The following is a 13,284-nucleotide window of genomic DNA, read 5'->3' as shown; positions in this document are numbered from 1 at the left end:
GGTGCTCTAGGAGGCTAGCTTGTTCACTCTGTGCTGGTAGTATGCCAAGATGGGGAGCTACAAGGTCTCTTGAGACGTAGATTCAGAAGTCCTGTAAGGTCTTATGCCACATTCTATTTGTCAAAATAATTTACAAGTCCAGCTCAGATTAAAGGGATGAAGAAATAAATGCCATCTCTTGATGGGATGCATGGCAAAGTCAACATGACAAAGGGATGGGCTTATAGGAGTGAAAGGAATGAATAGTGGTGGGGGGCGCCTGGGTGGCTCAGTCGGTTAAGCATCTGCCTTTGGCTCAGGTCATGATCCCAGAATCCTGGGATCAAGCCCCACATTGGGGTACCCACTCAGCGGGGAGTCTGCTTCTCCCTCTCCTGCTTCCCTGGCTTTTGCTCTCTCTCTTTCTCTTTGTCAAATAAATAAAGAAATAAATAAATCTTTAAAAAAAAAAAAGGAATGAATAGTGGCTGCACAATTCACCATTGTAAATTGCTTAGTTTCTTTATGCCTTATTTGGAAAGAAATAACAATAGACTAGAAATAACAATATGACTCGAGTTCTTTTTTTTTTTTTTAAAGATTTTATTTATTTATTCATGAGAGAGAGAGAGAGAGAGAAGCAGAGGGAGAAACAGGCTCCCAAGGAGCAGGGAGCCTGATGCGGGACTCGATCCCAGGACCCTGGGATCATGACCTGAGCCGAAGGCAGACGCTTAACCATCTGAGCCACCCAGGCGCCCTTTTTTTTTTTTTTAATGTTTTATTTATTTATTCATGAAAGTCAGAGAGAGAGAGAGAGGCAGAGGCAGAGGGAGAAGCAGGCTCCCCCCCTAGCAGGGAGCCCGATGCAGGACTCGATCCCAGGACCCTGGGATCATGACCTGAGCCGAAGGCAGATGCTTAACCATCTGAGCCACCCAGGCGCCCCATGACTCCAGTTCTTAAAGTTTAACAATTATGTATATATAAAGCACTTAGAAGTATTTCTGAAACAATTTTGAAACTGAATATTTTAAATGTTGTGCTTTTTATTATAGATGTAAGTATTATGAGAGTAATTATTATCTCGGCTAGGTATTTTTAACATGGGAGACATATATTAAGACCTCAAAGGAAGGATATCCTGTGTACTTGTGTGTACGAAGAGTTACACTTTTGTGTAGAGCTGTATTATTCATTCAATAAGTAAAAAGAAAAGCAATTAACTTCTGATGTGTTTACAAAAACATACATTTTCCTATAACCCTCTGTGTGTTTATATTTCTCATTTTAGATTTTAAAAATATTTGCCTGTAGTGTAAGGTTTGTATCAGGTTAGTTCTTGAAGAGTCTTTTGAGTACTTGCAACATATTTTTGTTTAGCTAATGTTTCCTTGCAAAGCCAAGAAAAAATAGAAAACCAAAGGAACAAAAATAGCTCTTATTTTTCATTGCGGTCAAACCCCATCAGAGGCTTTTTTATAAATGTATCTGTTTTGCTCTTGACTTTGTTAGGGATAAACACAGAGTGCTTCCTAAATCTGTCCTGTTTTGAGATATATATATATACATATGTATATGTCAGACATTGGCACAAATGTTTGTTAAAACTCACCAGAAGTATTACTCTGTTCATTGGTGTGTGTAGGTTGGGGTGGGAGGCATAATAGACCTTCCTCAGTTTTTAACCTTCATATTTAAATAGTTTCGCTCATGGCATTTAGGCACTTAAGGAACTCTAATTTGAATACATTTTTCTAGAACATTTTCTAGGGGCAAAGTTTATTTTTCCCAAATAACTAATTGCTTAACATTCTAAATCTTACTTCTGCAGCCTGAGAGCTCTATTCTTGTGTGATAAACATTATCATTTATTGTGTTTAAGATCTATATTTACTTTGGAGTTTAATGCTACTGCTAGTGAGGAAAGGTAAAATAAATAATATTACAAAATGAATGATACTTATTAAAATTGGAGAGGTGATATCCTGTCTATATTTTTCATAAACGTTTTTGGGTGCCTTTAGACAGGTTTTAGTAAAGGAACATTTGTTATAGGAACTTGTTACAGGAATTTGTTAAGGAACCCCTGCAACAGGGAGGGGTATTTATACAACAGACTAGATTAGGCTCAAACCAGGTGGTCAGGAAATCTTACCAAAGCAGTGCTTTCTGAGTCTTTCCGACTCCAGTTCTTTAAAGTTGTTTTTTTTTTCCCTTCAGATTTCATAGCCACCTTCAGTCCTGAAGATGTTAGATATATTATTTAAATAGTAATAATAATAATAACTATTATTACCTTTTTGGTCCATGATATTTTTATGTAGAGAAATTCCATTAAAGAACGATTTAGCTTGTTATTTTCCTGGTCAGAAACATGATCGATGGCTTATAATTTTCCCTTTCCTCTATTTGTTTCGCTGAGTCATAACTACATACTTCCAGTTGTACAGTGGAAAGCTTGAGAAATAAAGAAAAGCAGATGGGGCACAATTAAATAAGGATAAAGAAAAATGAGAAAGGGAAGAAAGTCAGGGGCCAGGGATAGAGAAGCTAGATATACAGCTTTTGTTTTTCTGGTTTATTTTAACGTTCTTCTTTGCCTCTTCTGTTACGTAAGCTCTAATTTGATGTTATATAAGAGGGGGGAATAAATAACCTTTGGACTACATGGAATGGGGGAAATATTTTTAATTATCACCAATCCAATGAACTGTAGAACAGTTCTTTATTGTGCAGCCTAATCTGCAAGGAATGTTTATGCTTCATGAGCTTTGCTTTGTGCTGTTTGCTCAGTTTTCAGCTGTGGCAGAGCTTGCCTTGGGTATAATAATGGGGAATGTTGACAATTGTAGAGTACTATGAGTGCCTGTTCTGTTTCAGTTAGATATTTAGGGCAGTTTGCCTAAACGTACATGTTGGTTAGTTTATATTTAGGATTCCCCCCCCCCCCGGAGAAGACTTTATTTAGTTGCCCCTATGTTCTTTTTATTTGAAGAGCCTTATCTTGTGGATGTGATTGTGAAATCCTATTTTTTGGAGGTGCTGTTTTCCTTCTCTGGTGGATTTTTTAGTGTAGTTCATTTCCAGGTTTGTTCAGGTTTTTAGGTCTGATGTGGGTGAGGTAGATTATTCTAATATCTGTTATGTTAAATATTATGTTATATATCTATTATGTTAAAATAACTGATTAATCTTATAAACATTTCAAGGCAAGTTGGGATTCAGTTGGTTATTTTTAAAATAAATTCTTGGAAGTGAAAAAAATAGTAAGTTGGGATGAAATTTTTTTTTTTTTAGTCTTGAGTCTAAAGTGGCCAAAAGAACCCTATGCAAAAGAATTGTCTTAATTCTTGAAGAAATCTCTTTTGAAAAATGTTGAAGATACAACTGGGAATCCCACTTTTAGGTCTGGTGGTAGCTGCCCTCCCGTCCCTCATCTCATTCTGTGATCCTTCTTACTCATTATACATCAACTATATTTATAGGCCTTCTTCCAAACATGCTAACAACCTTTCACTGGTTGTTCCCTCCATCTGAGGTGGAAATTCTCACAGGCTGGCTGTTACTTTTCATTCGAATCCAGTCATCAATATTACCTTCTCAGAACTTTGGGGTTACCCAGTCTATCTACTCTAATCTATCCCCAGCATTCCATCACATCTCCTTCCCTGTTCTCACCTGATACTTTCTTGTTTTCCTTATCTTATCCTGTTAGAACATCAAATTCCATTAGAAGAGAGCCTCTGGTAGTTTATGGCCTTGATGGTTGTGATGGTTTTACGGGTGTGTACTTATCCCCAAACTCATTGAGTTTAAGCATTAAATATGTATAGCTTTTTACATGTCAGTCATACTTCAGTAAAGTGGTTTTTAAAAAATGAGAGACTTAGGCTGTTTTATTCACTGCAGTATCCCCACTGCCATTCATGACATGAAGTAGGTGCTTCATAAAAGCTTAGATATGCAAATGTGGAAGTTTTCATCCTTTTTTGCTATAAAGGACATCTAAGCTTATGTTTAAAAATTTTAAAATACACTTGCATTTTTACATCAAAAATTTATTTTCAGATGGTTAGAAAAGTGGAAATAGCATAAATGGTGGAAAGCACTGGACAAGAAGTTGTTTGTTTGTTTTTAAAGACTTTTATTTATTTATTTGACAGAGATAGAGAGTACAAGTAGGCAGAGAGGCAGGCAGAGGGAGAGGGAGAAGCAGGCTCCCTACTGAGCAGGGAGCCCGATGTGGGACTCGATCCCAGGACCCTGGGATCATGACCTGAGCCGAAGATAGCCGCTTAACCGACTGAGCCACCCAGGCGCCCCTGGACAAGAAGTTGTAATAATAGGATTCTCGAATCATTCTGCAGCTAATTTAGTGGACAAAATTCCGTGATCTCCTAGTGACTCAGTATCTGCATATATAACATGAGAAACAGTGTTAACGTTTCATGTGATGAGGCTGAGGAGGTTGTAGGGGTAACACTGCTCAGGGATTTATAGACTCTGTTAAGGAATTTTGTCTTTGTCCTAAAAGAATAGAAGAGTGCTGAAGGATCATAAGTAGGGTGGGGCAGGGTATATGGAAGGGAGTGCTAGTGGTGGTGGTATGACTAGGTTTACATTTTGGAAAAGCCATTCTGGCTACAGTGTGGAGAATATAGGGAAGGGTTAGAATGAATATGGCCAGACTCTTTATCACTGTGGTCATCCTGGTGAGGGATGCTGCTAACTTGAAGTAGGGTAATGATGATGGACATGGAAATGAGCTGTGGAATTTGAGCAATAATGGGGAAGTGAAATCCCCAGGATTTGGTGATGGAGGACCAAGGAGAGGAAGGTATCAAGACTGATTTCTAGATTTCTGTCTTGTACAACTAGATAGATCATGGCTTCATTTGCTGTGTTACCACAATTTGGAATAGGATCAGATTTCAGGAGGAAGAACCTGTTTTAGTTTTAAGACACTGAAGAATTGTCAAAAAGATACTTGAATACATGGGCCTGGAGCTTAGAGAAGCTTGGGTTGTGTGTATGTGAGTCAATCGTATATAGATTTTAATTGACAATCATGAATATGAAGTGCTTTATAAACCATAAAGGGCTGCAAGTTGAGTTGGTATTTTCCTAATTTGTGGTGCTATTTCAAACCTGGTGATTTTCTACTCATCCTTCAGTAGATGGTTTAGTTATTTTTTTTCTACTTAACTTCTGACTTTTCTCTCTTTTGAACTACTTCCATACCTTACACATAACTATTGTGGTATTATCACAGTGTATTACGATTATATGCATGTTTACATACATATCTGTCTGTCTTTTTACACTGTGAGATCAATAAGAAAGTAACTGGGTTTTATTTCTGTGAACTGCCTGAGACCAGGACTCATGTCTGTCTGTCTCTTCCCTATGGTATACCTAACACCCAGCATGTAGCATGGCACATATCAAATGATCATACATATTTGAAAGTTGGGTGAAGTATTTATATCCCTTTATACATAGATGCTCAGTAAATTTTTATTGAACAACTAAATTATCCAGTCCTCTGGCAGTTCTTGAGTACTTGTTTTATAAACCTTGTATAAGAGAAAAAACTCTCTCTGCTTCTCTTTATGTTATGGGTTTTTTTATTTTGGGGTTCGTGGATTCCATATTTGTAGGGAGATCAGTGAATTTTTCTGAATATGTGCTTATATATAATTTTTAAAGGAGGATCCATTGCTACCATCAGATTCTTAAAGAGGTCCATGACACCAAAATTATTAAGATCTGTTAATTAGATATTTTTGTTAAATAATTATTTTGACTCCTCTTTGTTTTAAGCAATTTTTATGAAAGTTTTACTGTTATCTTGTATATTTCTCTTTGGGATAATAAATAAAAAATTGCCTTTTCGTTAAAACTGGCCATCAATCATTTTAGCTGTAATCTGTTGTCTACCTCTTAAATATAAGTATTTTATATGGATTTGCATATATTTTAAAGTCTCCTTGTTTATTTGCATCTATAAATTTCTTCTCAGGAGACCTTCTATCCTAAATATTGCATAAATGAAGCAACTGTTGGACTCATGTAGGTTTAAAACATACCTTGATTAGATCTTTTATAGAATACAGATTAGGGGCGCCTGGGTAGCTCAGTTGTTAAGCGTCTGACTTCGGCCTGGGTCATGATTCTGGGGTCCTGGGATTGAGCTCCCTGCTTGGCGGGAAGCCTGCTTCTCCCTCTCCCACTCCCCCTGCTTGTGTCCCTGCTCTCGCTATCTGTCTGTCAAATAAATAAAATCTTTAAAAAAAAAAAAGAATAGAGATTAGAGATTAATATACAGCATTTTTAATAATGGTCTTTCTGCATGGTGGAATTATACGTTCTCTATTTTAACATACAAACTGAAATGTATTATAGATTTGCTACACTGAACATGCATTACTTTTATAACATTTTTAAACATTTCATAATTTTCAAAAAAGTTATGAATTTACAATTGATGTTAATATGAGGGAGTCATTGTCAGAACTTTTAAGTGACTTCCTTTATGTTGATTTGGAGTTTAAAGTTATTCTCCCGTTAGGTCTAGAAAGCAAAATACCTACTACTTGTGTTAGAATGTTCTATTTATTCTCTAGAAACAGCTGTATTTTGACATTTACTGTTCATACTTTGGCTTGCTGCATTCTGAGTTTGATGAATATCTTTTTTTCAAAAGACAGCAGTCCCTGACTTTAGAAAGGTATTATAATATCCAGTAAACATTAGTGCTCCTTAAAAAACTTGCTGCTGCTTTTTAGAATGCTTTCGTTTGGTATCACAGGGCTTATCTTTGTTAGCTAGCATATGCCTGTGGACTCACCAAGATATGTTGAAATGTTAATAGCTTAATTTTAATCCAAAAAGGATTGAGTAGAAAGGATGTGCTGCATTTCCTGCCATATTAATGAGTCCGTGAAGGGTGTTGGTGATAAGCAATATAATGTAATATAGTTTACAAATTTATACACCAACCAGATTTATTGGACCATATATCAGAAGTGCATGAAATATACAGAAGTTGAGAGGACAGTTTGGTATAATGAATCCTGATGAACCTATAACTCGGCTTGAACAGTCAATAACCTATAGCTAATCTTGTTTCGTCTATACCCTCACTGTCTTGTTTTTTTTTTTTTAATTATTAATCATGTTAATGTTATTGTGAGAGATTGCATTTCTTTCATTTTATTATTTTTTATTTTTAATTGTGATAAAAAACATGTACAGTTTACCATCCTAACCACTTTAAGTGTACAGTTCAGTAGTGTTAAGTATATTCACATTTTTGTGTAATTGGTCACCAGAATTTTTTCATCTCGCAAATCTGTAAAGCTATACCCATTAACTAATAACTCCTTACTTCCCTCTTCCTCTAGCCCCTGGTTACCACCATTTTACTTTCTTTACTTTACCACTATACTTTAGGATTTGACTACTTTAGATACCTCATATAAGTGGAATTGTACAGTATTTGTCTTTTGGGGGATTGGTCTATTTCACTTAGCATAATGTCTTCAAGATTCATCCATGTCGTAGCATGTGACAGAATTTCCTTCTGTTTTATGGCTGAATAATATTCCATTGCATGTATGTACCATACTTTGTTTATCCGTTCATTCATCAATGGACATTTGTGTTACTTCCACATCTTGGCTATTGTGAATAATTCTGTTATGAACAAGGGTTTAAAACGATCCCTCTTTGAGACCCTGCTTTATTCAAATAGTAGTTCTATTTTTAATTTTTTTAAATTTTTAATTTTTTGAGGAAATGACATCCCGTTTTCTGTAGTAGCTGCACCATTTTTTGTTCCCACCAACAGTGCACAAGGGTTCCAGTTTCTCAACATCCTTGTCAGGACTACTATTTTCTGTTTTTTTTTTTTTTTTAAAGATTTTATTTATTTGACAGAGAGAGACACAGCGAGAGAGGGAACACAAGCACGGGGAGTAGGAGAGGGAGAAGCAGGCTTCCCATGGAGCAGGGAGCCCGATGCAGGGCTTGATCCCAGGCCAGAGCCGAAGGCAGACGCTTAACGACTGAGCCACCCAGGCGCCCCATTTTCTGTTTTTTTTGATAGTCATTCTAATGAATGTGAAGTGATATCTCATGATTTTAATAATTTTTTTTTTAAAGATTTTATTTATTTATTTGAGAGAGAGAATGAGAGAGAGAGCACATGAGAGGGGGGAGGGTCAGAGGGAGAAGCAGACTCCCTGCCGAGCAGGGAGCCCGATGCGGGACTCGATCCCGGGACTCCAGGATCATGACCTGAGCTGAAGGCAGTCGCTCAACCAACTGAGCCACCCAGGCGCCCCGATATCTCATGATTTTAATTTACATTTCTCTGATGACTAACCATGTTGAGCATCTTTTTATCTGCTTGTTGATCATTTGTGTATTATCCTTGGAGAAATGTCTATTCAAGTCATTTGCTCATTTTTAATTGGGTTATTTGTTTCTTTGTTACTGAGATGTAGGAGTTCTTCATATATTCTGCATTTTAGCCCTATATCTAATATAATTTGCAAATATTTTCTCCCATTCCATAGGTCGCCCTTCCACTCTGTTGGTTGTGTCCTTCGGTGTACAGAAGTTTTTTGTTTTTTTTGTTTTTTGATGTACAGAAGTTTTTAAGTTCAATGTAATCCCATTTGTCTGTTTTTGCTTTTGTTGCCTGTACTTTTGGTGTCATATCTAAGAAATCATTGTCAAGTCCAATGTCAAAAAGCTTCCTCTCTATAATTTCTTTTAAGAGCTTTGTGGTCACATCTTAAATTTAGGTCTTAATCATTTTAAGTTAATTTTTGTATATGGTAAGATACAAAAATGGTAAATTTTGTATATGGTAAGATAAGGGCCCAGCTTTATTATTTTGCATGTGGCTATCCAGTTTCCCCAGCACCATTAGTTGAAGAGACTCTCCTTTCCCCATTGAGTAGCCTTAGCACCCTGTTGAAGATCATTTGACAACATACATGAGGTCTTATTTCAGTAGTTTTCTATTTTATTTCATTGGTCTATATATGTCTTTATGCCAGTACCACACTGTTTTGATTATGTAACTTTATAATGTATTTTGATATTGTGAAGTGTGAGACCTCCAACTTTGGTTTTCTTTTTCAAGATTATTTGGCTATTTGTGTTCCCTTGAGATTCCATTTGAATTTTTGGATGTAGTTTTCTATTTCTGCCAAAAAAAAAGCCATTGGAATTTTGACAAGGATTGTGTTTAATCTGTAGATTGCTCTGGGTAGTATTGATATCTTAACAATATTAAGTCTTCCAAGCCATGAACACTGCCTTTCCATTTATATGTGCCTTCTCTAGTTTCTTTCAGCAGTGTTTTGTAGTTTTCAGTGAATAGATCTTTCAACTCCTTGATCAGGTTTATTTTTAATTATTGTATTCTTTTTTTAAAGATTTTTATTTATTTGAGAGAGAGAGGGAGAGCGCACGTGAGAGAGCACAAGCAGGGGGAGAGGCAGAGGCAAAGGGAAGGGGAGAAGCAGGCTCCCGCAGAGCAGGGAGCCCGATGTGAGGCTCAATCCCAGGACCCTGGGATCATGACCTGAGCTGAAGGCAGAGGCTTAACAGACTGAGCCACCCAGGTGCCCCAAATTATTGTATTCTTTTTGATGTTATTTTAAGTGGAAATGTTATATTAGTTTTATTTTTGGATTGTTCATTGTTAGTGCATAGAAACAGTTGATTTTTTTATGTGTTGATTTTTGTATCTTGAAACTTTGCTGAATTTGTTTATTCTAACAGTTCTTTTTTTTGTGGAATTTTTCAGGGTTTTTTTGCATATAAGATCATGTCATCTACAAACAGAGATAGTTTTACTTCTTCCTTTCTAGTTTTTAATAAAATTTCCTTTTTTTTTTTTTTCGCTTAATTGCTCTGGCTGGGACTTCCAATACTGTGTTGAATAAAAGTGGCGAGAATGGGCATCTTTGTCTTATTCCTGATCTTAGAGGAAAAGCTTTCCTCTTCCACCACTGAGGATGTTGTTAGCTAAATGCTTTTCACATATGGCCCTTATTATGTTCAGGGAGTTTCCTTCTATTTCCAGTTTGTTGAATGTTTTTATCATGAAAGATGTTTGAATCTTGTCTAATGCTTTATATACATCTATTGAGATGCTCATGTGATTTTTGTCCTTAATTCTGTTAATGTGGTGTATTACATTGATCAGTTTTCATATGTTGAACCATCCTTACATTCCAGGAATAAACCCCACTTGGTCATGGTGTGTGATCCTTATAATGTGCTGTTGAATTCAGTCAGCCCCCTGATTATTTTGATTCTTTTTGAAGTGAAAAGCAGACATAAGCAGTAAGCTAATAAATAAATGTATGATATGATGGCAGACACTGATGGGTATTATGAAGAAAAGTACAACAGGGTAGGAATTTTAAGAGTGGTAGGAGTAGGGGCGCCTAGCTGGCTCAGTCAGTAGAGCATGCGGTTCTTGATCTTGGGATCATGAATTCAAACCCAAATTGGATGTAGAGCTTACTTAAAAAAAAAAAAAAAAGTGGTAGGGGTAGAGTGAGGCTGGGGTTGTTTAGATATGAGGTGTGAGAAGTACCGAAAGGAAGTACCTTTTGAGAAAGTGAGAGAAGAATCTACAGGCATGGGGGACAGCAAAGGTGGGACTTAGGGCTTTTGAGAAATATCTGGGAAGGAGGGTGTGAGAGTAGGAACAGGAGATTGTGACAGAGGATGGAGAGGCTCAGGACGTCCACAGTGAGAAGGGCATATAAATCCTGTCTTCCTGAGCCTTAACATGGACAGTTCCTTACATGGTTTTATTACTTGTTACAGATTTCCTCCTTTTTATTTCCTTTGCCTTTGCAGTCCTATTTCTAGAAAGAATGTGCTTGCTTTGTTAACCAAAGGACAGGGCCTGAGTTTCATCCCAGATTTCCTCTGAAGAAGGGTGAAATAGAGTAGGTGGAGTCTCAGGGTCTAGCCAAGAATCCATTGTGATGGCTAATGTGATTTGGGGAAAAAAATAATTTTCTCAAAAATAATACATTATGAACTTACATATTTTATAATTAGAATATGTGCCTAATATTTTAAAGTTAGTAGGAAGCGGATTGCTTGATTAAGTTTGTAACAATTTTTAACTGGCAGCATGATCTATAGTATAGCAGTTATCTCCTGCCTATAAACACTTGTGTTGGTATGTTTTGCATTGCCATGAAACAGTTTTCCCGAATTTGTCTTTTTGGAGGAAGTATAAATGACTGTCATGCTATTGTGGTAATAGAAGGTAAAAAAATAGCCTGGAACTTTTAGATGTTTGTTGTTTTCCTTGATAATGTAAGGAACGTTGGTACAAGTATTGTTAAACGTCATAAAGAATGTAGAGAAGTAGTCTGCTCTGTCCCCAAGTGGAGTTGTATTTACAGTCTGGCCCAGTGTTCAATATGCATTTGCCTCCTTTAGTTTTTAATGTTTATTGTTTTGTAATTCCTGAATCCAGATAATTTGATTTTCGACTGATAAAATATTTACTTGTCATATAAGGCAGGGTGCTACACTCAGAAATTAAGAGTACTGAGTTAAATTTAAAGTTTGTTGAAAGTAGTCATCATAATGCAGTCTATTTAGTGTCTTGGCGGTGCCTCTGGCTCTTCTCATTTCACATATTAGGAGACAGACTGGCAGCAGCTGTAAACTGAAACCTGCTTGTATGCAGTGAGCCTCATAGGGGGATGAAGGGAAATGGAGAAAATTTGAAAACGTTACTCCGTGCGTGTGTGTGTGTGTGAAATTAAAGTGTGACACATTTGCTTAAAATAGAATTTTATATTCTGTTTATCAAGGCAATTATATCTTCATGATAGATCCTAAGATGGAAACTGGTTTTAAACACTGTCTTGTGGAATAGCCAAATTCGCCTCTTAACAGTGTTGTCATAATGTCGCTCAGTGTATAATAAGCACGTTTTACGATGTGTTTGAGTCATTTGTTCCCTGTAGACCTGAAATTTATTACTCAGAGGAGAAGCATGCATTTACAGTATATTCTTAGCTGCCCGTTTCTGTCACTCAGCTGTCAAGGCCTATGGAATCAGCTAGAACCTGACCAATGGGAGGCCGTCTACCCACTGTTCACAGGCGGATTTGGAGGCAGACAGTTTTATCATGCACTGCAGCGTCCGTGTTACGGTGTCGAGGCAGCAGGATGTAGAGGACTGTTCAGATTTCCCGGTGGAGTCCCCGAAAGGGACAGCCTCATGGAAAGACAGCTTCTAAACAATAAGAAATAGGAGGAGTTAACAGTACCTGACTTGGGGCTTCTCTTCATCAAGCGCTGCTCCGCAAGGAAGATAATTTGCAAGCGTTATGAAGGCGGAGAAGGATCCCGAAGACGAAGAAAATATCGTTAGAGATCCAAGCTAAGTGTAGCCCAGCATGAAACTTGTGGAACAGGAAGATTTGTAATGAGAGGGACGGATTCACTGGTTAGGAGTTTGTCTGAGGGCGTGCTTTGTGAGCCACAGAGATTTGTAACTTAATGCGAAGTAGCTTGCTGCTAGCAACCAGAAACTAAATCCTGTCTATGATGAACTGTTGGTTTACTTGTGCTCCCAAGAACAGAGTAGGTATCCCTGCTGTCCAGTGTCACGGAAGATTCTCGGTTAGGCTTTCTGAACTGTATTCTTGTAAAATGTACTACCGTTTAATTAATTGTGGTCTCTCTGTCTCTTATTCTTTCTGATGTATTCGATGAGCAGATTGGGGTTAGTGATAGCAAACAACAGTTCTCGTTTCTTTTTCTGGGTTTAAAAAGCACATAATAGAATCTTAGTAATTGAGCAGTATTTCTGTTAACTGACAGCGGACCGTGATGGAAGACAGTGCTTGGTGACGCGGAACTGAAAAATCCCATGATAATATGAGACTTGGATCATGTTTAATTATCTTCTAAAAAGCCTTACTTTAGGATTTTATAGGGTTTTTTTTCGTGTTTTAAATAGCTCCTCTCTCCAGCCGGCAGTTTACTTGGAAATAAAGTTGAGATTGTTTTAACTGCAAGGATAAACTTACCAATTTCCAGCAAGTATCTGTGTGTTAAACATGACTTAATCCCTAAGGCATTTGAAAACACAGGTCTCTTAAAAGCCTTCATCTACTACCATTCCCCAATTTAGAGTCTGTAAACTGTTTTGTTTTAAAGCTAAAGAAGGGGGGATGCCTAAAATGTAGTTGATTCTTTGAGCCAGTAAAATAGGGCTAGTCTCAGAGTTGACAA

The 13,284-nt window shown here is 37.1% G+C and overlaps 1 protein-coding gene across 2 annotated transcripts in view; it reads left to right on the top strand.

Moving 5' to 3' along the window:
- Positions 1-13,284, top strand: part of UACA (uveal autoantigen with coiled-coil domains and ankyrin repeats) — a 94,739-nt gene that overhangs the window by 36,027 nt on the left and 45,428 nt on the right. The window contains exon 1 of one of the 2 annotated variants that reach the window (XM_021693750.2): positions 12,591-12,630. The exons of the other annotated variant lie outside the window; for it this stretch is intronic. Coding sequence (XP_021549425.1) covers positions 12,592-12,630 — 39 coding nt within the window. The 5' untranslated portion in view covers position 12,591. Of the gene's footprint in view, positions 1-12,590; positions 12,631-13,284 lie in introns of those variants that run through there. 2 annotated transcript variants of the gene reach the window in all.

Source organism: Neomonachus schauinslandi, chromosome 9, assembly GCF_002201575.2.
Source record: "Neomonachus schauinslandi chromosome 9, ASM220157v2, whole genome shotgun sequence".
NCBI classification, from domain to species: Eukaryota; Metazoa; Chordata; class Mammalia; order Carnivora; family Phocidae; genus Neomonachus; species Neomonachus schauinslandi.
Note: the sequence above shows the minus strand (reverse complement) of the source record. Positions and strands in the feature narration are given on the sequence as shown.